This window comes from Nerophis lumbriciformis, linkage group LG24 (assembly GCF_033978685.3).
Source record: "Nerophis lumbriciformis linkage group LG24, RoL_Nlum_v2.1, whole genome shotgun sequence".
Classification (NCBI taxonomy): domain Eukaryota; kingdom Metazoa; phylum Chordata; class Actinopteri; order Syngnathiformes; family Syngnathidae; genus Nerophis; species Nerophis lumbriciformis.
In genome coordinates this window covers 19,700,676-19,726,344 of record NC_084571.2, presented here as the reverse complement: position 1 = coordinate 19,726,344, position 25,669 = coordinate 19,700,676, and the positions used below count along the sequence as shown (strand labels likewise).

The window sequence follows — 25,669 nt, the reverse complement described above, 5'->3', positions numbered from 1 at the left end:
TGTAATCAATCAGAAATATCAAGCAACTAAAATGTGCCAACATGGAGAATGTTTTGCATTTTGCCCATCATGCTTTGTAATGGGTGTAATTTAGAATTGCTTTTATGGTAAATGGACATTTTTTGTAATATCCACAAAGTTCAGTGACCATGTCTGTTGACATTTTGTGTTTTTTTTGTGTTTTTTTTCACCATGACTAGTGAAGGTTGTTTGTATTGGGTCTTTTAAATAAATGCTACGGGTGCAGTTTACAATTAGAAGTCATTGAGGGGGAAATTCATGTTGTCATTAGATGGTGACATAGTAACAGCATTAGGCATGTCAAACTTTTAAAATGAATGTAATCTTCTTGCGGGCAATAGTCCTTATGAAACTGGTAGTTGGGACACCCCTGCACTAGATGGTATCTCAGTTTGAGAATAACTGATATAGACCAACATCAATATGTCTTTGTGTTTTGTTCTTTGTAGATTGAGCGAGATAAAGGCTCCAACTTGGCGTTCATGTTCCGCTTGCCGTTCGCAGCCGGCAGAGTGTTCAGTATCAGCATGCTGGACACGCTGCTCTACCAGGTGGGACGACAAGCTATGGCTGCTGAATTGCTCATGCCTGTTGGGCACTCATTCATGTTGATATCACATTTATATCGGTATCGGCCAATACTCAAGGCTACGATATTGGTATCAGAAGTGAAAAAGTTGTAATGTAACTAGGGATGGGTGCCAAATTCGCTACTTTCTTGGCATCGATGCACGTAAAATCCTATGGTGCCATATTGTCACGCCCGGTTGCTGACTCCGGCACTTGACGGTCACTCCAGCAGCACTGAGAGTGGCCAAACTACCTCTAGGTAATGTTGCAATTTTCAATGCCTACAAAGCAATTGTCAAAACAAAACAAAAACGCTCCAATATAAGTAAAGTAAGGCTTGACTTTTCTAAAAATGTGCTAGCTTGATGCAAATATATATTGGCTTCACTATTGACATGCTACTGTTTGGCATTAGCGTTTTTACGTGGCGATTTCAACACCTCCAAATGGGTTAATGAAAAGTACAATTAAGATGCACGTTACAATCAAACAGCTGGTGCGTAATAAGTACAATACTTACAGTACTAACACTTTTTAGGGCACAACAAAAACAACTTAATGTCATACTTGCAAATGATACTACAGTATGGTGATAATAAAACATGATACATTTTTAAATGTTGCACTAAAAAATGTGATCTTATCATTAAAAAATAATAAAATAAATAATATTTATGACGCACTAGGGTTGTCCCGATACCAACATTTTGGTACCGGTAACAATATGTATTTCGATACATTTTTTCCTTTATTTTCTAAATAAAGGGGACCACAAAAAATGTCATTATTGTCTTTATTTGAACAAAAAATCTTAGTGTACATGAAACATATGTTTATTATTGTAATTTAGTCCTTAAATAAAATAGTGAACATACTAGACAACTTGTCTTTTAGTAGTAAGTAAACAAACAAAGACTCCTAATTAGTCTGCTGACGTATGCAGTAACATATTGTGTCCTTTATCTACCTATTATTTTGTCTACATTATGAGGGACAAACTGTAAAAATTGATTATTAATCTACTTGTTCATTTACTGTTAATATCTGCTTCTTTTCTGTTTTAACATGTTCTATCTACACTTCTGTTAAAATGTAATAATCACTTATTCTTCTCTTCTTTGATACTAGTAGCTAGTATCAAAGAAGTAGCTAAATCACTGCAGTAGCTAAATCACTGCAGTAGCTAAATCACTGCAGTAGCTAAATCACTGCACTTTCTGTATACACACTGTGTCTGCTTGTAAGTACTCTGTGTGTGTGCGCTGCCGAACATGCTCCTCTGCTCATAAAACGACGACCAAGCCTAACACCTTTATTTGTTTTCTTACTATTTAAATACTGAGAATTAAACACAGGAGTCTGTCTTCTGTTAGCATTTTAACAGTTTTTGCAGTTCCTCACAGAACTAAACGCTACTTGATGAGCTGTTTTTCACAGAAACCTCTCCTTCTGCTTTGACAGTCTTTTGTGAAGGACTACATGATCGCTATAGCCCGGCTCCTTCTGGGTCTGGACACAACCCCTGGTTCTGGCTACTTGTGTGTTGTAAGTGGATGTGTTCATTGGAGGAGGACTTCTTAGTCTGCCATGACATCGTTGTCTCACATCGCGTTGCAGATGAAGATCACCGAGGAGGACCTGTGGATCAGGACGTACGGCAGACTCTTCCAGAAGCTCTGCTCCTCCAGTGCCGAGATCCCCATGGGGATCTACCGCACAGAGTCGCACATGTTCTCCACCTCCGAGGTAAGGTTGCTGTGACACCTGATAGCTCCTGTTGGCTTTGGATGTCATCTTCATGTACCTTAAAACTTTGTGGATGCACTATTGTTTGGCAGTTATAAAGGAAACGTTCAACTAGTAAATAGATGTGCCAATTGGGGCACTAATACGCCCCCAAACCATCACAGATGCTGCCTTTTACGCTTTGCGCCTAGAACAATCCGGATGGTTCTTTTCCTCTTTGTTCCGGAGGACACGACGTCCACAGTTTCCAAAAACTATTTGAAATGTGGACTCGTCAGACCACAGAACACTTTTCCACTTTGCATCAGTCCATCTTAGATCAGCTCGGGCCCAGCGAAGCGTTTCTGGGTGTTGTTGATAAATGGCTTTGGCTTTGCATAGTAGAGTTTTAACTTGCACTTACAGATGTAGTGATCAACTGTAGTTACTGACAGTGGGTTTCTGAAGTGTTCCTGAGCCCATGTGGTGATATCCTTTACACACTGATGTCGCTTTTTTGATGCAGTACCGCCTGAGGGATCCAAGATCACGGGCATTCAATGTTGGTTTTCGGCCTTTTAGTGATTTCTCCAGATTCTCTGAACCTTTTGATGATATTACGGACCGTAGATGGTGAAATCCCTAAAATCCTTGCAATAGCTGGTTGAGAAATGTTTTTCTTAAACAATTTGCTCAGGCATTTGCCCCACCTTCCGCCCGAATGCAGCTGAGATAGGCTCCAGCACCCCCCGCGACCCCAACAGGATTTGTTGACAAAGTGGTGACCCTCGCCCCGTCCTTGTTTGTGAATGACTGAGCATTTCATGGAAGATGCTTTTATACCCAATCATGGCACCCACCTGTTCCCAATTAGCCTGTTCACCTTTGGGATGTTCCAAATAAGTCTTTGATGAGCATTCCTCAACTTTCTCAGTCTTTTTTGCCACTTGTGCCAGCTTTTTTGAAACATGTTGCAGGCATCAAATTCCAAATGAGCAAATATTTGCAAAAAATAACAAAATCTTCCAGTGGGTACATTACATATTTTGTCTTTGCAGTCTATTCAGTTGAATATAAGTTGAAAAGGATTTGCAAATCATTATATTCTCTTTTTATTTACCATTTACACAACGTGACAACTTCACTAGTTTGGGGTTTGTACAAAAATATACAGTTACTACATGTGATAGATCCCACTTGGAACATCTCTAGTAAATACAGCTTGTTCTTTTTTTTAAATATAATTTATTTTTTGTATGCACCCACCTTTTCTTTTGTTTGGATGTGCGTTCGTCCCTCTCTTGTTTCAGACCAAGGACCGTTCCATGCAGGTAAGAGTCAGACCCCCCAACGTGAAACCATGGTCATGAGGGTGAAAGAGAAACCAAACAAGTGTCAGATATGAAAAAGCGAGGTGATAACAGCTTCTGACCCCACACAGTCTGAGGTGTCCATCAACGTGGATCAGGGGGAGGAGCAGCGCCACCGCAAGGAGTCCTGGAAGGAGAAGACGGCGCACAGGAGCTCCAGCGGCAGCGAGCAGTCGGAGCACCCCCTGCTGAGGAAGAAGAGCATGCAGTGGGCGCGGCGTCTGAGCAGGAAGAGCACCAAGCCCTCCAGCCGGGCCGAGCGCATCTCGCAGCAGCGCCTTAACCTCTACCGCCGCTCCGAGCGCCAGGAGCTGTCCGAGCTGGTCAAGAACCGCATGAAGCACCTGGGCCTGCCCACCGTGGGATACGGTCAGTCCACTTTCACTTGGAACATATATCAGTGGTTCTCAAACACCAATAAAACATATCATGATATATAATGGCATATAATGACATATAATGATATATGATGACATATGACATAATGATATATAATAACATATAATGATATATAATGACATATTATGACATATAATGATATATGATGACACATGACATAATGATATATAATGACATATAAAAATATATGATGACATATGACATAATGATATATAATGACATATAATGACATATAATGATATATAATGACATATTATGACATATGACATATAATGACATATTATGACATAATGAATGACATATTATGACATATAATGATATATAATGAAATATAATGACATATAATGATATAAAATGACATATAATGAATGATATATTATGACATATAATAATATATAATGACATATAATGACATATGACATATAATAACATTTAATAATATATAATGACAAGCGGTAGAAATGGATGGATGGACATATAATGACATATAGCTATACCGCCCCATATATGGGGGCGGTATAGTTCGGTTGGTAGAGCGGCCGTGCCAGCAACTTGAGGGTTGCAGGTTCGATCCCCGCTTCCGCCATCCTAGTCACTGCTGTTGTGTCTTTGGCAAGACACTTTACCCACCTGCTCCCAGTGACACCCACACTGGTTTAAATGTAACTTAGATATTGGGTTTCACTATGTAAAGCACTTTGAGTCACTAGAGAAAAGCACTATATAAATATAATTCACTTCACTTCACTTCACTTCACTTCACTATTATGACATATAATGAATTACACATTATGACATATAATGATATATAATGAAATATAATGACATAATGATATAAAATTACATATAATGAATGACATGACATATGACATATAGTGACATATAATGACATATGATATATAATGACATAATGACATATTATGACATATAATGACATATAATTATATATAATGACATATAATGACATATTATGACATGTAATGAATGACATATTATGACATATAATGATATATAATGACATATAATAATATAAAATGACATATAATGAATGACATATTATGACATATAATGTTAATATAACATTATATAAGATGGTCATAACATCCATCCATCCCATCCATTTTCTACCGCTTATTCCCTTTGGGGTCGCGGGGGGGCGCTGGAGCCTATCTCAGCTACAATCGGGCGGAAGGCGGGGTACACCCTGGACAAGTCGCCACCTCATCGCAGGGCATGGTCATAACATATAATATAATAATATATGACATATAATGATGTATGACATATAATGACATATAATGATATATAATGACATATAATGATATATAAAGACACATAATGATATATAATGATATATAATGACATATAATGACATATAACGACATATATTGACATATAGTGATATATAATGACATATAATGAATGACATATTATGACATATAATGACATAATGAATGACATATAATGACGGACGTAGCGTAGTAGGCTTAAGTATTCATTAAAAACAAGGCAACATATATTTAATATTTTGGACATTGCACCGTTTGAACAGTAACACTGAATGTAGGAAAATAAAACACTGTACTTAAATAATGAATCAAACCACAGTTTGAGAATCACTGATATTTATGGTATGATCTCATATTGTTTATATATTCTACTAATACATGCATGGTGTTGGTTTTATTTTTACATCATCATTCTCATTGGGAAAAATGTATGTATATTTTTTTTGCAGATTGGAGTTTCAATCATAAATAAATGTTCAAATGTATTATCGTTAAATATGTTATTCTTTCTTGATTCCAACTAGAATGAACACTAACTACAAAATAAATTAAAGCGGTATCTTTTTCATTGTTTTCAGTGACATAAACCGGTAGGGATGGGTACCGTTTACTTTTGTACCAATTCCCAGTGCCTGAGAATCGATATCGGTACTTTCGGTACTTTTGTGTGTGTTGGTAAATGCAGATTGTTAGATAATAACATTTTAATGTAACATTGAAAAGTCAGATCATTATGAAAACTGAGCTGTCCAGCTGTCTGAGTTGCACTTCCGAGACTGTAGATGGCAGCACTGTATTTTTGGTATGTTGTCCAACTGGGAAGTAGCGTTTTCCAATAGGATGAATGTGTTATGTTGCGCCTTACAAAGTGTTTATACTCTAAATATTATATTCCCCACCAGCTAACGTTCCTCTTAGTGGTAGTTTTAATTACCAAATTTGGAGGTTTTGAAATTGCCATGTAAAATTGCTAATGCTAATAGTAGCAAATTAGCATCAAGCTAGCGCATTTTGGAAGAGTGGAGCCTGACTTTACGTTAGAGCGTTTTCTACCGCGCATACATGCTTTGTTGCAACATGACTTCCAGTCTTAGAGTCCCCTCTAGATGCTGATGGAGTGATTGTTTCCTCACCAAGTGTTTTAGTCTGCAACCTCACACTAACAAAGGTATGGAAATATGGCACCATGTGATGATCCGTGAATGGATATCCGGTAGTACTGACGGAAGTTGGTTGCCGCTTATAAAAGCACAGAATTGCGTACCCATCCCTATAAACAAGTGTTGTGAATGTTATTTTCATTATTTTTCAAATGTATTTTATATTTTTATACATGTCTTATATTGTTACATATTTACATTACTTAATTGTAATTATTATTAATATTTTTAATATTTCATTATTTTCCTACAGCCAAAAAAAAAGCCGTCATGGCAAACTGTGTCAAAACTTACGCCGGGTGGGCGTGTCCGCAGTCTGCATAGGTGATGCTTTGGCTCCGCCCACAGAGCTGTAGTCTTATTTTTGTGCACTATAGAGGAACTCCAATCTGTTTGTATGGTTTGTCATGGGTCTTATGGCACATTCCGCCGTGTAGCATGAACATAAACATGCTGGTCATACGTGAGCATCAACATCATCATGCATCCATTTTCTACCGCTTGTCCCTTTAATGTCTCCATAATCTCTGCCCTCATTCAGCATTGATCATCTCCATCATGCCCACTCAGGGTTCCAGGGTCTATGTTCATATCCAGTATGACTAGGACTGCAACTAACGGCTATCTTGATAGTCGATTAGTCAACGATTATCCTAACAATTAGTCGACTAATCGGGTACTAAAGCGTACACGTATTTAATGGCTCTAATTTTTAAATGCAGCTTAAGTTATTTTAGCCATGTGCTGATGTCTAAAATAACAACAAAGATGACTAATTCATTCATAAATATTTATTTATTCTGTGCTGCTCATTCAGCTGCTACAAACATTAAAATGACTAATAAAATGTTTTCCATTTAAAAGTAAGGAAAGGCAGAGTGCTAACAAAAAAAACATTTAACCTTGTTTATGTATTAAAAAACAGTTAAAATAGCAGCGAAGAAAACAAACAATAAAGCACCAAATCTAACTTCCTCTGAAAGAAAATGATTTTGTGATGTTTAAAAATCTGCACACTGATATATTGATTATTGATAACAGTTTTAGCATTCTAATAGACTCAATGTGTAGAATTATATCTTTTGATACATTTTTTAAATGGCAATCTGTATGTTTAATCCTATAATACCTCCACAGGCGCGTTTGTTAAAGTGTCTTTTTTTTACCACATTGCAAATTGACGTTGCCTTAAAAAGTACTTGAATTGATATCAACAAAGTTTAACTGGCTGACTTGAACTAAAATTAAAGTTAAAGTTTATTTTTCACACAACTTGGTCTCACTCTCGTGAGCTAGCTAGTAGGGTTGTACGGTATACCAGTAGTACTAGTATAGTATCGCGGTACTAATGAATAAAAAACGGTACTATACTCTGTTTGAAAAGTACATTGCTTGTTTTTACGAGCAGAAGAGCATGTTCGGCAGCGCGCGCACACAGAGTACTTACAAGCAGACACAGTGTGTAGACAGAAAAGGGAGAACGGACGCATTTTGTTGTAAAAAGTAAAGATAAAGGTGAAGTTATAACACTGAAACACCCTCAGGAAGAGGTGCTTTAAGACATGGCTAGCTAGCTAGCAGCTAACATCCATCAACAGTGTTTTAGCTACTTCTAAATCACTAATCCTGGCCTCCATGGCGACAAATAAAGTATGTTTCTTACAAGTACCATTAATACTGTAGGACGAGGAATAGCTAAACATGCTTCACTACACACTCTAGGACAGGGGTCACCAACCTTTTTGAAACCAAGAGCTACTTCTTGGGTACTGATTAATGCGAAGGGCTACCAGTTTGATACACACTTAAATAAATTGCCAGAAATAGCCAATTTGCTCAATTTACCCTTAACTCTATGTTATTATTAATAATTAATGATATTTATCTTTGTGGAAACACTGATCATCTTAATGATTTCTCACAATAAATATATATAGAAACAGATAAATATCAATATGCAACACTGTATTTTTATATTTTCTCTCAGTGCACATTTTTCAAATTGAACATTTTCAAATGATCACTTCTAAGACAGTCTTGTGAAATCACAATATCCCATTTTAACTAGCTAGCCACTAACATGTTTTAACAAATCATGAATTACTTTGCACCATGTTTGTACAAATAATAACTCATGTAAAATACCAAAGTCAACTCTCACATTTTTAAATAAATCATGTCACACTTTGAACTGGACACCAAATCTGTTATCTGTTTCTTTGTCAGTTAGTGAAGACCAAGTCTTTATAATATTTTCTTGGATTTTCAAATTCTATTTAAGTTTTGTCTCTCTTAGAATTAAAAATGTCGAGCAAAGCGAGACCAGCTTGCTAGTAAATAAATACAATTAAAAGAAATAGAGGCAGCTCACTGGTAAGTGCTGCTATTTGAGCTATTTTTAGAACAGGCCAGCGGGCTACTCATCTGGGGCCGTATTTATCAAGCGTCTTAGAGTGCCATTTTACACTTAAGTCCTGAGAATTTGCGAAATTTAGTCCTACTCTCAAACTTAAGAATAAAAGCTATTTATCAACTTTCTTAAGTCTAAGAATCACTCCTACTCTCCACGATATTTCAGAGACCTTCAGAGGTGTCCTCAGTGGTTAGGAGTTGCCAGCGGGGGATGGCACTGAGGCGAGAGAGACGTGCGCGAACGTTCAGGGAGCGGAAGGATGTCCTGGCTTTGTTTGATGACGAGCAGCTGATCAAACGGTATCGTTTAGACAGAGCGGGTATTATTTTTGTCCCAGATTTAATAAGGGCCGTCATCTCATCAGCAACATCACGCAGCAGACCTTTCACAGCAGAACTAAAGGTCATCACAATGCTTCGATATCTCGCCACTGGGAAAATGAATTGGAAAGAAAAGGAAACATTTATTTTTGATTCATTGCCAATATTGTTTGTTTGTTTTGTATTATTTTGTAGCTTATTGTCAAACACTCCCATTGTCCACTTAAAAATTTCTAAGATATTTCTTTATTCTTAGACAAGGGATTCCCTTCCATGATTGGTCATTTCTATGGACACAGAAATGACGTCACCTGAAATTCCGTTTACGGCACATCGTAATGTCGTAATTCAGCTCTGAGTGTGACACTTAAGATTCAGTCCTACACTTCGCTGAAAGTGTGAGTAAGACGCTTGATAACTAACTTTTAAGTGCAGCTTTCAGCGAAGAATTTCTTTACTCATAAGTCAACTCTTAGCAGACTTCTTAGGAGTTATTCTAAGACGCTTGATAAATACGGCCCCTGGTCCTTACGGGCGACATGGTGCCCACAGGTTGGTGACCCCTGCCCTAGGAGGATACAATAGGGCATAAATGGGTTTATGGAATAGAATCAAGTATAGGCTCGACTTTGCAAAATGAGCAATTATTCATGTTTTAACAAGAATAAGAGGACATATCCTCAAACTTTACTTTACATCACCGGCGTTGTTTTTGCCAATGACCCACGTCCGCCCGGAAAAACCCTAGTGACGACGCCATGAATATTGTCGACAAATATCATCGTCGGCGACAACTTTTATTGTGTACTAATGGTTGCAGCCCGACAATGCGGTGAAAAAGCTCTATTTCAAAATGTCAAAGTGGTAACATGGTGGCGATGGCTGCCTTCAGAGAGTACCTACACATTTGATGATTGCTTCTTTCTTTTTTTTGCTAACAAACTGATATATATTGTTGGTATTAAAAAGTGCTGGGAATATCATGTCACGTGATCACATACTATTGAAGTGCATGCAGCACATTTTTCTTCTCAAAGCTCGTAAACAGAAAAGTTAGCAAACAGAGGGTTTGGTAAATGATGGACAAATATGTTGGAGTGTACATTGGATGTTAAAAACCACACCAGAGGAACCCTGCTACATGTGAATGTGTCACGTCCCCATTTGCATGTGCTCACCTTTAAAGTTGGCGTCACGTCATGCTCCCCACAACACCCGCCTGGCAGAATCATGGCTGAACATTGTCTTGTGTCAACAATCACGCGGCCAAACGCTCCAGATCTCCTGAGTGAGCGTCGACGTAATATGAATCATTTGGAAGTTTAGTTGAGTCTTTATTTGAAGGGACAACGCACAGAGACATGACGCTCAAAGACAGATACTGTATGTTCTGCACCAGATTATAGCTAAATAGCTCATTTCCATCTGCAGTCCCTTGTTACCTAAATTAAAGATATGCAAAATTATAACAATAAAATGATACTATTACATGTAATCAAATTAAGAAAAGTTAAAAAAAAAGCCCTTTCATTGACACCTCCCCTTTACATCAAAACACATGGCCACACTTTTTCTGCAGGCCAGCTACTTTTCAATGTACCAAGTGGAGGGGATCATTCATATATATCGTTTATATTGATTTATTTATGAAAGAGAGGTTAACAAGTGAAAAGTGTTTAATGATAATACAAGCACGTTTCTTCCATGAAGACAAGAATATAAGTTGGTATGATTGTGATGACTTGCATTGATTGGAATGAGACAGTAGTGATGATAACGTCCACATTTTCAAATGGAGGAGAAGACAAGTCCTCCTTTCTGTCCAATACCACATGAAAGTGTCCAGCTTCCATACTCCTTTTTATACACTTTACAAGAAATACATTGGCGGCAAACTCCGTAGCTTGCTAGTTTTCTGAGACTCTTATTTTGTTAGCTCAGGCAGGATGAAGCAGGGCTTTTATTGTGAAGACAGGAACTGTGCGGTCAGTCTTTAGAGTTTTGACATATAAAAGTTTAAATGAAAAGTGTTTCTCGCCTTCCTGTTGGTCGTTTTTTAATTAATAATGATCTGGCAGCAGCCAGCGTCATCTCACAAGACCCTTTTGTCACGAATGTGACAAAAATAACGTCATAATGAAGATTAATGATTGCTAATTTTTAGATAAATTTTTTTAATGGCTGCCGCGATCGACCGGTAGCTCGCGATTGAAGTAACGGGCACCCCTGCTATAGAAAGAAACGTCATAAAATGTCCTCTCATCGACACCTCTCCTTTACATCATAACTAGACAATACATGCTCTTGTTCACGTCTGTCTCACCTCACAAGTCATTCTGTGCACACTCAAATAACGCATGGCTTGTTTTTTGTCTTTGACTTTTTGCATCTTCTCATTTTTTGGAGGCTTCACCTTCTCCGACAGCAAATGCATTCTCTGCTTGCCTGATTTGTTTCCTTTCTCTCCTCTCTCTCTCTCTCTCTCTCTGACTCTCTTTGGGCTTTGTAGAGGATGTTTCTAATCTCACTGCGAGCGATGTGATGAACCGAGTAAATCTCGGATATTTGCAAGGTAAAGTGTGTGCACTCTTGACACTGGTTGTGCAGCGTGTGAATGGTGACAGCGTGTGGTGGGAAGGATCTCATCCTTTCACCAGCATCCTCCTGCTCCAGCTGTGTGTGCTGCACTTTCACAACGTGTGCTGACCTTAACCGTATCAATACCGTTGCTCAGAGTTGCAGGACATATCAGAGCAGCCGTATAGAGACGCGACCCGGCCGCCAGGTTAGACTCTATTTAACTGCATGTGTGTGCGTGTGTGTGAGTGTGTGTGTGCGCGCGTGTGCGTGTGCGTGTGTGTGTGTGTGTGTGTGTGTGTGTGTGTGTGTATGTGTGTGCGCGCGTGTGCGTGTATGTGTGTGTGTGTGTGTGTGTGTGTGTGTGTGTGTGTGTGTGTGTGTGTGTGTATCCTTGTATTTCTACCCTTCTTGAGACACCAACAAGGAAAAGTAGCTTCCATATGAGGAGGTCTGAACAAGTGATGACATAAATCATGGTCCCAATAACATTGCATCTAATAGAGAGCCAAATACTAGAGTCCGTGAACATTGCTCCAAAGTCAGGATTATTTTGTTGATTTAATGTGCGTACAAAAATAAACATCAACAGGTGCAAAGGCAGCAATATATGATAAAACAAGGCGGCAGCTAAAGAAGGACTTCCCTATTCATCCCCGAAAAAACCCGCAAGGTGAACAGTTGATTTTACGACTTCCGGTGCTGACGTAAGACAGCCCGTATGTGAGCAAAGGATGAACAAATACACTACGCTACTAAGACTATAGTGGCCATTAACAGTTAGCTTCTACAGCTAGGTTGCCCAAAGTGCGGCACAGGGGCCATCTGTGGTCCCTGAGTCCTTTGTCATCTGCCTTAAGCGCATTACAAAAAAACAAAAAATAGAGATTTCATTTGCACCCCTGGTGGTGAAATCTATCAAAATGAGGGTGGTTCCAAAAAGGAAAGATTTTTCAAATTGACTGTGTGTCGCTTTTAAAAGTGCTCCCCCTCTGGTCAACATATGAAATGACAAGTGTGTGTAAAAATTTGAAGTGCTCCCCCTCTAGCCAACATATGAAATAACAAGTGTGTGTGTAAGAAATTGAAACGCGCCCCCTCTGGCCAAAATGTATTTAAAAAAATTAATTAAATATGTATATAGAGACATACTGTAATAACTTGAAGTAAATAATGAAGATTAAAAACCAATTACAAACAAAAAATTCCCCAAAAAATTTATGAACTAAAATCAGTCTTTTTCTCACAATGTGTCAACTTTTTTCTTATAAAACTGGGAACAATTTCTCATATTCTTTCTGTTTCTGTAATATTGCAATGTTTTCTCGTAAAATTATTACTTTTTAATGCAAAATGGTGACATTTGTCATATAGAATGCTGAATTTTGTCACAATATTGCACTTTTTTTTGTGGTTCTTGTAAAATAGTGACATTTTTTGAGTAGAATTATGACTTTTGTCATCATTTTGCCAAGTAAAATTCAGATTATCATTATAATATTGCCAAAATGTTAAAGTTTTCTGATAAAATTGTGAATTTTGTCAAGTACAATTACGACTCTTTTCATACAATTGCCAAACTGTTTAGCTTTCCTTGTAAAATTACGACTGTTATTAAGTTTAAATTCCAACTTTTATCATAATATTGCACAAATCTTACTTTTTTCTTGTAAAAGTTTTACTTGCGTTGAGTAAAATTACGACTTTTATTATAAGAATGTGTGCGTGTGTGTGCGCGTGTGCGTGTGCGTGTGCGTGTGCGTGTGGGGGTGTGTGTGTGTGTGTGTGTGTGTGTGTGTGTGTGTGTGTGTGTGTGTGTGTGTTGGAGTGAAGCGTGTCCAGAAGATCAGCAGCCAGTCTCTCGCCCTTCTGTCACTCTCTATCTCTATGCATCGTGCACATGTGAGGTCGGCGTCCCAAAAAAAGCTGGAGTCCCGCAGGGCGTCGGTTTGGCTTCTCGACCGGAGCAGGATGTGTCATGTCTGCAGAGTGAGGCGTGCATCTTGGATCTCACATGTACTGTACTGTAATCGACCAATCAAAACGTGTTTACATAGCCCTTCATCACAAGTAAATAAATAAATAAAATAAAATAGTGAACATACTCGACAACTTGTCTTTTAGTAGGAAGTAAACAAACAAAGACTCCTAATTAGTCTGCTGACGTATGCAGTAACATTATGTGTCATTTATACACCTATTATTTTGTCTACATTATGAGGGACAAACTGTAAAAAATGGATTTTTAATCTACTTGTTAATTTACTGTTAATATCTGCTTATTTTCTGTTTTAACATGTTCTATCTACACTTCTGTTAAAATGTAATAATCACTTATTCTTCTCTTCTTTGATACGTTACATTAGTTTTGGATGATACCACACATTTAGGTATCGATTCGATACCAAGTAGTTACAAACATAATATGAATTTAAAAAAAAGGAAAAACGATTTTGTGACGATAAAAAATATGGATGTAATCATAGTAGTATCGACTATATACTCTCTTGTACTTGGTATCATTACAGTGGATGTCAGGTGTAGGTCCACCCATGGCATTTGTTTACATTGTGACGCCGGTGAGCTATTGTATCCTCCTAGGGTGTGTAGTGAAGCATGTTTAGCTATTCCTCGTCCTCCAGTGATAATGATATTTGTAAGAAACATACTTTATTTGTCGGCATGGAGGCCAGGATTAGTGATTTAGAAGTAGCTAAAACACTGCCGGCTGCGGATGGATGTTAGCTGCTAGCTAGCTAGTCATGTCTTAAAGCACCTCTTCCTGAGGGTGTTTCAGTGTTATAACTTCACCTTTATCTTTACTTTTTACATCAAAATGCGTCCATTCTCCCTTTTCTGTCTACACACTGTGTCTGCTTGTAAGTACTCCGTGTGTGCGCGCTGCCGAACATGCTCCTCTGCTGGTAAAACCAGCAATGTCACGACGTGACGACGACGCGCCGTCATGCCCGTTAAAAAAAAGGGGTGGGTGGACCAGTACTTTTTAGAGGCGGTATAGTACCGAATATGATAATTTAGTATCACGGTACTATACGAGTACTGGTATACCGTACAACCCTACTCACAATTGTCTCAAAGGACTGCACAAACTCACAACGACAACACCAGATCGAAACTAGAGATCGACTGATATGTTTTTGTTTTTTTCAGGGCTGATACCGATTATTAGCAGTCGATATTTGGAGCCAATATTCATTTGCAGTAAAAATAGATGGTTAGGTTGTGAGTTCAAACCCCGGCCGAGTCATACCAAAGACTATAAAAATGGGACCCATTACCTCCCTTAGCATCAAGGGTTAGAATTGAGGGTTAAATCACCAAAAATGATTCCTGGGCGTGGCCACTGCTGCTGCTCACTGCTCCCCTCACCTCCCAGGGGGTGATCAAGGGTGATGGGTCAAATGCAGAGAATAATTTTGCCACACCTAGCGTGTGTGTGACAATCATTGGTACTTTTTTAATTGATCATGAATAGTATTTGTCAGTAAACAGCTGGACTATGCTTTAACCCTTTGTGAGTCTTTTTATCGCCTTCGAATACAACATCATGCAACAAAATGTTGATGAAAGAAGGAGAATCAGTTAAATATGGCCAGCACAGAGAGTTAGCGCTCAGTAAGACAGAGGCAACATCATTAATTACAGTGGCAACAACATTGGGACAGACTGTAAGTACAACAGGGAGACACATACAAAACATAGTAAAAGCGGGAAAAACTGTAAGGGGGAGCACAACAGGAAGGAATCATATCAGGACTTTGATCAGAACACAGCAGACTGAGAGGAAGTTAGAAGACATGGACAGAAGGAGGTTACTCTCAAAGGGCCACGAAGCAGCAACCAGAACATTATAGTGACATTTCTGAAAGAGACGGGTTTATGGAATAGATTTGAGTATAGGAAGATATGTATGTGAGGGAGGGAACTCTGGTTCACACTCCAACACAGTGGGTGCGCCTTTAAAGTTGAGTGCCCCGCCATAAAACAGGAGTCAAAAAGGAATTATTCTCAAAATGTGTATTGGAAGTTATTTTAGTATTTGAGTGAACGTACATTGGAGTTCCCCGGGACCCTTTTGTCCCTCATTGACTCCATCTTATAATGGGCATTTTTCCATATACTTTAAACCTGCTATTTTTTTTATTGCTTCTTCCATGAAAACCTGATAAATCTCAGCATTTTCTTTTGAAATACACTATATTGCCAAAAGTATTTGGCCAACCATCCAAATGATGAGAATCAGGTGTCCTAATCACTTGGCCCGGCCACAGGTGTATAACATCAAGCACTTAGGCATGTAGACTGTTTCTACAAACATTTGTGAAAGAATGGGCCGCTTTCAGTGATTTCCAGCGTGAACTGTCATTGGATGCCACCTGTGCAACAAATCCAGTCTTGAAATTTCCTCGCTCCTAAATATTCCAAAATCAACTGTCGGCTTTATTATAAGAAAATGGTAGAGTTTGGGAACAACAGCAACTCAGCCACCAAGTGGTAGGCCAGGTAAACTGACAGAGAGGTAAGCATAGTGCAAAGACTTTCTGCACAGTCAGTTGCTACAGAGCTCCAAACTTCATGTGACCTTCCAATTAGCCCACGTACAGTACGCAGAGAGCTTCATGGAATGGGTTTCCATGGCCGATCAGCTGCATCTAAGCCATACATCACCAAGTCCAATGCAAAGCGTGGGATGCAGTGGTGTAAAGCACGTCCCCACTGGACTCTAGAGCAGTGGAGACGCCTTCTCTGGAGTGATGAATCACGCTTTTCCATCTGGCAATCTGATGGACCAGTCTGGGTTTGGACGTTGCCAGGAGAAAGCTACATTTCGGACTGCATTGTGCCGAGTGTGAAATTTGGTGGAGGAGGAATTATGGGGTGGGGTTGTTTTTCAGGAGTTGGGCTTGGCCCCTTAGTTCCAGTGAAAGGAACTTTGAATGCTCCAGGATACCAAAACATTTTGGACAATTCCATGCTCCCAACCTTGTGGGACCAGTTTGTAGCGGGCCCCTTCCTCTTCCAACATGACTGTGGAGTGTGTTTATAGGAATTTTCCACCATTCTTCCAAAAGCGCATTGGTGAGGTCACACACTGGTGTTGGTGGAGAAGGCCTGGCTCTCAGTCTCCATTCTAATTCATCCCAAAGGTGTTCTATCGGGTTCAGGCCAGGACTCTGTGCAGGCCAGTCAAGTTCATCCACACCAGACTCTGTCATCCATGTCTTTATGGACCATGATTTTACCTGTCCAGGTGGGGATATAGTTTCCTCCATGCGGCCCCTGAGACAAAACGAGTTTGAAACTCCTGCTCTGGGGCCTGCAGACTTGTTTAGGGCTCCGGGGGTCACTAATAAGCCGGCGTTTTTGGAAGGCAGATTTTAGGACACCACAATACAATCAGCAAGATAAGAAGGACCTTAATGGTGTGTTCATGTTTCTTAGGTATGAAGGTTCATTCGTGTCTTTTTTACAAAAGTTTTTCTTTTTTTACACTGAATCCATTTATTGTTTGGTTTGATAAAAAGACATACCAATATTTTGGTACAGGTACCATAATCATATTTGGGTACCAGTACATAATATGAATTTTTGAAAAAGGAAAAAAGATTTTGTGACGATAAAACATGGATGTAATCATAGTAGTATCGACTAGATACGCTCTTGTACTTGGTATCATTACAGAGGATGTCAGGTGTAGATCCACCCATGGCATTTGTTTACATTCAGGAGCGTTGGCTTTTGTTAGCCGGTGAGCTTCAACCACTGTGCCGCGCCGTGAGATACAGTCTGGTGTGCCGTGGGAGATGATCTAATTTCACCTATTTGGGTTAAAAATATTTTTTGCAAACCAATAATTATAGTCTGCAAATGATGTGTTGTTGTTGAGTGTCGGTGCTGTCTGGAGCTCAGCAGAGAAACCATGTAATACTCTTCCATATCAGTAGGTGGCAGCCGGTAGCTAATTGCTTTGTAGATGTCGGAAACAGCGGGAGGCAGGGTGCAGGTAAAAAGGTGTCTAATGCTTAAAGCAAAAATAAACAAAAAGGTGAGTGCCCATAAGAAAAGGCATTAAAGCTTAGGGAAGGCTATGCAGAACGAAACTAGAACTGAACTGGCTACAAATTAAACAAAAACAGAATGCTGGACGACAGCAAAGACTTACTGAGGAGCAAAGACGGCGTCCACAATGTACATCTGAATATGACATGACAATCAACAATGTCCCCACAAAGAAGGATAAAAACAACTGAAATATTCTTGATTGCTAAAACAAAGTAGATGTGGGAAATATCGCTCAAAAGGAAGACATGAAACTGCTACAGGAAAATACCAAAAAAAGAGAAAAAGCCACCAAAATAGGATCGCAAGACAAGAACTAAAACACTACACACAGGAAAACAGCAAAAAACTCCAAATAAGTCAGGGTGTGATGTGACAGGTGGTGACAGTACACCTACTTTGAGACAAGAGCTATAGTGATGCATGCTTGGTTATGCTTTAAAATCATATCCAACAATTGCGGCAACGACTTTTTACTGTCAACTGAGTTTTGTTTTTTAATGATTTCTGATTTTTTCAACGCAAAAAATGTGCCTCGGCTCAAAAAAGGTTGAAAAACTGTCCTAGGGTGTGTAATGAAGCATGTTTAGCTATTTCCTCATCCTCCAGGAAATACCGGAGTATTCTGGAAAACACACAAGACTTTGTAACTCCACGTGTGCGAGGAGTCATTAGTTGCACAACTTTGATTACTCCGCCGACAAACATGGTTAGTGTTCGGATACTGTGAGGTGCTGCATCTTCTTGGCGGCTTCTTCCGACACCGTTTTGGAGGTTTCTTACTTGTAAGAAACTTACTTTATCTGTCGCCATGGAGGCCAGGATTAGTGCACCTCTTCCTGCGGGGTGTTTCAGTGTTATAACTTCACCTTTATCTTTACTTTTTTACACCAAAATGCGTCCATTCTCCCTTTTCTGTCTACACACTGTGTCTGCTTGTAAGTACTTTGTGTGTGTGCGCTGCCCAACATGCTCCTCTGCTCGTAAAACCAGCAATGTCACCACATTAAAAAAATTAATAACTAGGGAAGCGGTACTTTTCAAACAGAATATAGTACCTAGTTTTGATTCATTAGTACCGCGATACAATACTAGTACCAGTAGTTAATTCAGTAATAATAACTCACTCCGTGCCAATGAAAAGTGATCCTGATTAACTTTGTGAGTCATATTTGTAGTATGGAATCTTATCAGCCATGCGTTCACGCTGCAGCAAAACTAATGAATCGCGTTCTGATCCAAGATGGCGTCCTCCCCTCTCGCACTGCTGCCGCGTCCTGCTCTCCTTTACCGCTGTGGTTCAGTCTGACGGATGCTGGAGCATGTCCTCTTTTTGTGTGTCCGTCGCCATGGGGGCTGACTGTCGTCCGTCGGCATGGCAACCTCCCGCCTCACCAGCTAGTCAGTCCAGTGTCGGAATGAGGTGACAATGGCGACGTGTGCATGTTTGAAGCGGCGCATGTCCTCACCTGGCCCCGCCCCTTTGTCCGTCAGTAACGCTGAGGCCCTCTCTCTCTCTTCCGCCCCCTTGTGTCTTTGTAAAGCACCACAAGCAGGTGGGTTGTCATGGAGACAAATAGTAACATCTCAGTTGAAACAATGAATACCTCCATATTATGTTTGACTATTGCGTCACGGTATCAAAATATTCAATAACCTGTATGCAAAAATATAATCCCACATTATGAGGTGCTAATAATTCAGTATTTTTTTAAATGCAGCCTGTCAATATTTATAAATACATGAGCTATTTTTGGAGAATGTTTTTATAATATTTGAGGTATGTAGTTGTTTCAGTAATAATAATAATAGGTTGTGAGTCACATGTCTGCTTCTGTGCTGTGGGCTGTAAGGGGCGGGGCCAAGCGGGCGCTTGAAGGGAGGTCTGACTCCTGATTGTTTGTCCGCAGACGAGATGAACGACCACCAGAACACGCTGTCCTACGTCCTCATCAACCCGCCTCCAGACACCATGTTGGAACTCAACGACATTGTGTAAGAAGTGTCACTTATTATAACGGCCATGTTTTGTTTGCTGGAGAGGAGGGTTTGTTTACGTGGCGCCCAAGTCAAAAAATACACACTCCTCAAAAAGTGACACCTGGAAAGTCTGTTTTTCCCCTTTTTTGTGGTTAAAAAAAAAAAAGTTAACTAGAAGAGGCAATTCCTGGAAGAAATGAGTGTGAATGCTGAAGTTGAAGTGAAATACTGACAGAATGTAGCATGAATGTAAAAATTGTTTCAATGTTGGAAGGGTTTGAATGTTGAAGAGTTTAAATTTCCAGGAAAATCGGACTTTGGTTTGGAACTTGGGAAAGTGTTAGTTTGAATGTCCAGGATGAGTGGAATGTGTTGCTGTTGGAATGGTTTGAATAGGTTGAAAAATGTGGGAATTGTGCAACTTGGAAAAATGTCCCATTCATTTTAATGGGAACTTTCTGGGAATTTCGGGAAAAGTGGGATTTTTAAAAATATGATTAAGCGCATGAGTGTCCTGAATGAGCTGAATTGGTTGGTGTTAGAATTCTATAAATCGGTCAACAAATGTTGAAGTAGTAACTGCTTTTTAATTGAAAAATGGTATTACTGAATTTTGGAAAACCGGGAATTTTTCAAGTTCTTAAACCAACTTGTGTTTTTTTTCCTGATTAAGAAGAATGTTTTGACAGTGGAACGGTTGAAATGGGTTTAAATATGTGAAAGGAGTCATCACACTAAAAATGTTTGGAAATACGGTTAGGAAAAAAAATTCCTGGAAATTTGTTGAACGTGGAAAAAAAAGTTAGTTTGAATTTACAGGATGAGTTGAATGTGTTGAAGGTGGAATGGTTTGAATAGGTTGAAAAATGTGGAAATTGTGCAACTTGGAAAAATGTCCCATTCATTTCAATGGGAACTTCCTGGAAATGTAGGAATTTAGGGGAAAGTGTTGTTGTTGTTTTTAATGATTGGGAGCATGAATGTCCTGAATGAGCTGAATTGGTTGGTGTTGGAATTCTTTAAATCCGTCAAGAAATTTTGAAGTAGTAACATTTTTAATAGAAAAATGGTATTACAGATTTCGGGAAAACCAGGAATTGTTCAAGTTCTTAAACCAACTTGTTTTTTTGTCCCGATTCAGAGGAATTTTTTGACAGTGGAACGGTTGAAATGGGTTGAAAAATGTGGAAGGAGTCATCGCACTAAAAAAGGTTGCAAATAAGGTTAGAAAAAAATTCCTGGAAATTTGTTGAACGTGGAAATATGGTTGTTTGAATTTCCAGGAAGAATTTAATGTGTTGAAGGTGGAATGGTTTGAATCGGTTAAAGAATGTGGGAATTGTGGAAGTTTGAAAAATGGCCAATTAATTTTGAATGGGGAAAATGTCCCTAAAACTGAGAATTCTAAGAAATCTGGGAATTTTATAAGGATTGTTTGAAAAAGGCAAACAATTCCTGAACAGGCTGAATATTTCGAAGTTGGAACGGTTTGAGTCGGATAAAAAATGTTGGAGTTGTGGAACTTTGAAAAATGTCCCATTGATTTCAATGGGAATTTCATGGAAATTTAGGAATTCCGGGAAAATTGGGAAGTGTAGTGAAAATGCTAAAAAAAAAAGTATTGTTCTGCAAAAGTTAGAATGGTTGGTGTTGACATTTTTAAAATCGGTCGAGAAATGTTAACGTAGTAACATTTTTAATTGGAAAATGGTATTAAGGTATTCCAGGAAAAACGGGAATTTTTCCAGTTCAAAAAACAACTTCGTTTTTTTGTCCTAATTTGGAGGAATATTTTGACGGTGGAACGCCACAAAAAAAGGGTCGAAAAAGGGTTTGAAAGAACGGGAATTCCTGGATTAAACTATTTACATTTTGTGACCTAAATATTAACAAGTATTAGTGATATTGTTATTATAAGTGCTAACACAGACAAACTATTTACATTTTGTGACTTGAATATTGACCAAGTATTAGTGATATTGTTATTATAAGTGCTAACACAGACTAAGTATTTAAGTAAGCATCACCAATGTATGGTGCTATGTTTACATCATAGCGTGGTAAGCTGCTTCCTCGATTCCTTTGCCCGTGAAAGTTTATAGTCGATCATAAATCATGCCTCTCAACTGGACAGTAGAAGGATGACGACGTATTCCAACAAGTTGGTACACTTTGACAGCCAATTTAGACCCGGAAGTGCAGAGAACGTTCCTTCACAGGGATTATGAGTCATTCCTCATCTAAATGGGAATATATGAACATCCTAGCAGTCTGCATCCTAATGACAGCAGACCTTGTACAGTAAGTGATGTTTTATTATGTATGTTGGCTCTCATGAAGTCCGCAGTGAGTAATAATCAGTGATGTGATTTGAAAAAAAATCTAACGTTGTGATGCGTTTTTAAAATGAATGCACCGCGTATGATTAAAATGAACAAAATACATCAATATCAAATGTTACTATAAATATATATATACTTACAGTGTGTATATAAAACCTCAATGGAGGATGTTTTTAGTGACTTTATAGGTAGAGTAGAGCAGCTCTGATAGGCTCCATTGTAAGCGGACTTTTGATCACATTTATTTAATATTTAAAATGCATTAAAAAGAAGAAAAACCTGTTTGTCTCTTACATAAGGATTGATAGGCAAAATTCCCCCCCAACAAGTGCATTTGCCTTTGAAGCTCGGGACACAGTAAGTTGAATGATGCGGACACGTTTGTTACTGGATACTTTCTAATACAGTGACCCTATATGTGTAAGTAATATGCAACTATGAGTATTCAATACTTGCCTGTAACAACACATTTTAGACTGCAATATTTTTAAATTGAGGCGGTCCTTCTGAAATAGTGGAGCCCCCATTGGGGGGGCGAGGGGGGGTGACCCTGTGAAACATAATTTATTTTTTCCCGTACTACAATGTGACGAAGCGTATGGCTTCCATGCGGCTACGGGGGGAGACGAGGAATACCGTTGTTGTTTTCTTTGATGTTAATAAGGATACAATGTTATGCAGAGGTGTACTTATAACCACTTTATAGGCCAATTATACTATTTATATTTTCTTCTCCCTGTAAATAATTGAGAAGCAGTGAATTGAGGACACTTACTATGTATGTCTAGCCTGTGCGCTATTGTGTGCTTAGCTGTGGTGTAGCTGCTAGCTCCATGTAGAATATAGCCTAGCATGTTTACCTTTGGTAAATGACTAAGATAGAAGAAATATTGGAGTACATTTAGATGTTAAAAGGCTGTACAACTTTGCACAAGTAAACATGCTTGTATCGGACATTTTTAGATGCAAGCTGATATCATACGATACTGACATGGGATATTAATATCAGATTGAGACACCGCTATTAACAAGTATATCACGCTACGCGGCAGCTACAGAACCAGTGTTGTGACAAGTGACTCAGTCGGCATTGATCCAGTACTTTTTTTTTTTGGCACCGACCGAACCCCGCCGGTCCTACCAGTCACCGATTCACGTATGATCCAACGGTGCTTGGCGATCACTCCAGCAGCACTGAGAGCGGACACAGCCAAACTACCTCTTGGTAATGTTGACTTTTTAAATGCCAACAAAGAAATTAACTTAAAAAAAGACCCCAAGGTAAGAAAAGTAAGGCTTCTACTTTTCTAAAAAATGTGCTAGCTTGATGCTAATATACATTGGCTTTGCTGCTGACATGCTATTGATTAGCGTTGGCTATTTAAAAGAAAAAGAAAAAAATTTTCCACACCTCCAAATTTGTTAATAAAAACTACAACTACATGTTGCAATCAAACAGCCGGTGCATAATACGTGCAATGCTTACAGTATTAACACTTTTTAGGGCGCAACAAAAACCTAAAAAAGAACGTCTTGGATGAACGACTTGCAAATGAGACTGAGAATTGTGATCATAAAACAAAATATAATAACTGGACAGCAGTTATCATAATCACATCATTTTTTAAGTAATAAAAATGATGTTTTACGATCAAAAACTAATAATTATTTCCACACAAAAGTACTGAAAATGTCTACCATTGAGTACGGGGTCAAATGTGAAGGGTACTCGTCTCTAGCCGTGATATTTTAATGTCGTCTTTTGGTGTTAATCTAACGCTCCATCGGGAGGTTGTCTACAGCCACAGACGTCAATACCACATGTTGCAGGCTCCACGAGGCCGTTGCCATGGAAACAAACAGCATGTTCTGTGGGATGTGTGTGGTCTTCAGGTACATCATCCGCTCAGACCCCCTGGCCCACATGCCCGAGGAATCCCAGGTGGGCCAGTGTCGAGGCACCAGGAACCAGGCGCGCTTCGGCTCGGAGACCAGAGACGAGACGCACCTATGAGAGCCCCGCCCTCACCCCGTCCCCCTCTTACGCTGGCGAGATCTTTGACCTCGGAGCCAGCGCCGCACAGGACTGTTGGCGTCACTCTGCTGACGCGTGAAGAGTGCCTCATCATCCGCCATCTTGTCACAACTAACATGGAGGGCGTCGTCTAAGGCTAGTTTCTTTTTGCCACACGCACGCACACACACACACACACACACACACACACACACACGCACACACTCTGTGCCCTCGTGCCTTGTGTTTGTGGGCCAAGCATCAGGGCAGCAACATACAGCAACCTTTTTCTTTTGGGTCAGTGGTTTCACTTCCTGTAGGAGCACACACACTTCCTGTAGAGCACACACACTTCCTGTAGGAGCACACACACTTCCCTTAGGAGCACAGGTGTCAGTGTGGGGGCGGTGCCATTATTGTAGAAAATGTGGATATAGCCATCATCATCATCATCATCATCATCATGGCAGGTGTGTGGACTCCCACTTTAGGGCATTATTATGATGATGATTAATATTATGATTATTATTAAGATGATGATGATTATTATTATTATGATTGTTATTATTATGATTATTATTATTATTATTATTGTTATTATGATGGTGATTGTTATTATGATGATGATTATTATTATTATTACTGTTATTATTAATTGTTATTAATATTATTATTATGGTTATCGTTACTATTAAGTATTAATAATAAATGATTATTAATTATTAATAATGATTATTATTAATAATAATCATCATCATAATATTCATTATGATTATGGTGATGAGGAATATTATCATGATGATGATTATTATTATAGCTATGATTATTATAAGTATTATGATTATTAATATTATGGTTATGATTTTTATTTGTATGTTTTATTATTATGATTATTATTTTATTATTACCATTATTAATTAATAACCATAGTTATTATTAATTATTAATGATTATTATTATTATTATGACTAATAATAATCATCATCATCATCATCATCATCATAATAATCATTATTATAATAATCATCGTCATCATAATAATCATATTATTATGATTATTATTATTGTTGTTGTTATTATTATGATGATGATGATTATTATGATTATTATTATTACTATGATTATTATGATACATTTTATTAATATTATTATTATGGTTATTGTTACTATTAAGTATGAATAATAATCAGTTATTATTAATTGTTAATAATAATCATCATCATAATATTATGATGATGAATATTATGATGATGATTATTATAATAATCATCATCATAACATGATGATGATAATGAATATTATTATGATGATGATTATTATTATTATGATGATTATTATTATTACTATGATTATTATTATAGTTATTATTTTATTATTACCATTATTAATTAATTAACCATAGTTGTTA

The 25,669-nt window shown here is 38.4% G+C and overlaps 1 protein-coding gene across 7 annotated transcripts in view; it reads left to right on the top strand.

The window, feature by feature from the left end:
• The window catches only part of LOC133620350 (potassium channel subfamily T member 1-like), a 289,334-nt gene extending 264,275 nt beyond the window's left edge, over window positions 1-25,059 (top strand). For 4 of the 7 annotated variants that reach the window (XM_061981784.1, XM_061981791.1, XM_061981790.1 and 1 more), the window contains 9 exons: window positions 471-572; window positions 2,053-2,136; window positions 2,209-2,337; window positions 3,627-3,647; window positions 3,758-4,055; window positions 11,777-11,839; window positions 12,002-12,052; window positions 19,836-19,920; window positions 24,141-25,059. In XM_061981784.1, the coding sequence (XP_061837768.1) occupies window positions 471-572; window positions 2,053-2,136; window positions 2,209-2,337; window positions 3,627-3,647; window positions 3,758-4,055; window positions 11,777-11,839; window positions 12,002-12,052; window positions 19,836-19,920; window positions 24,141-24,261 (954 nt within the window). In that variant the 3' untranslated portion in view covers window positions 24,262-25,059. The remainder of the gene's footprint in view (window positions 1-470; window positions 573-2,052; window positions 2,137-2,208; window positions 2,338-3,626; window positions 3,648-3,757; window positions 4,056-11,776; window positions 11,840-12,001; window positions 12,053-19,835; window positions 19,921-24,140) is intronic. The other 3 variants (XM_061981785.1, XM_061981788.1, XM_061981789.1) reach the window with 3 other exon arrangements.
• Window positions 25,060-25,669: the final 610 nt, after the last annotated feature.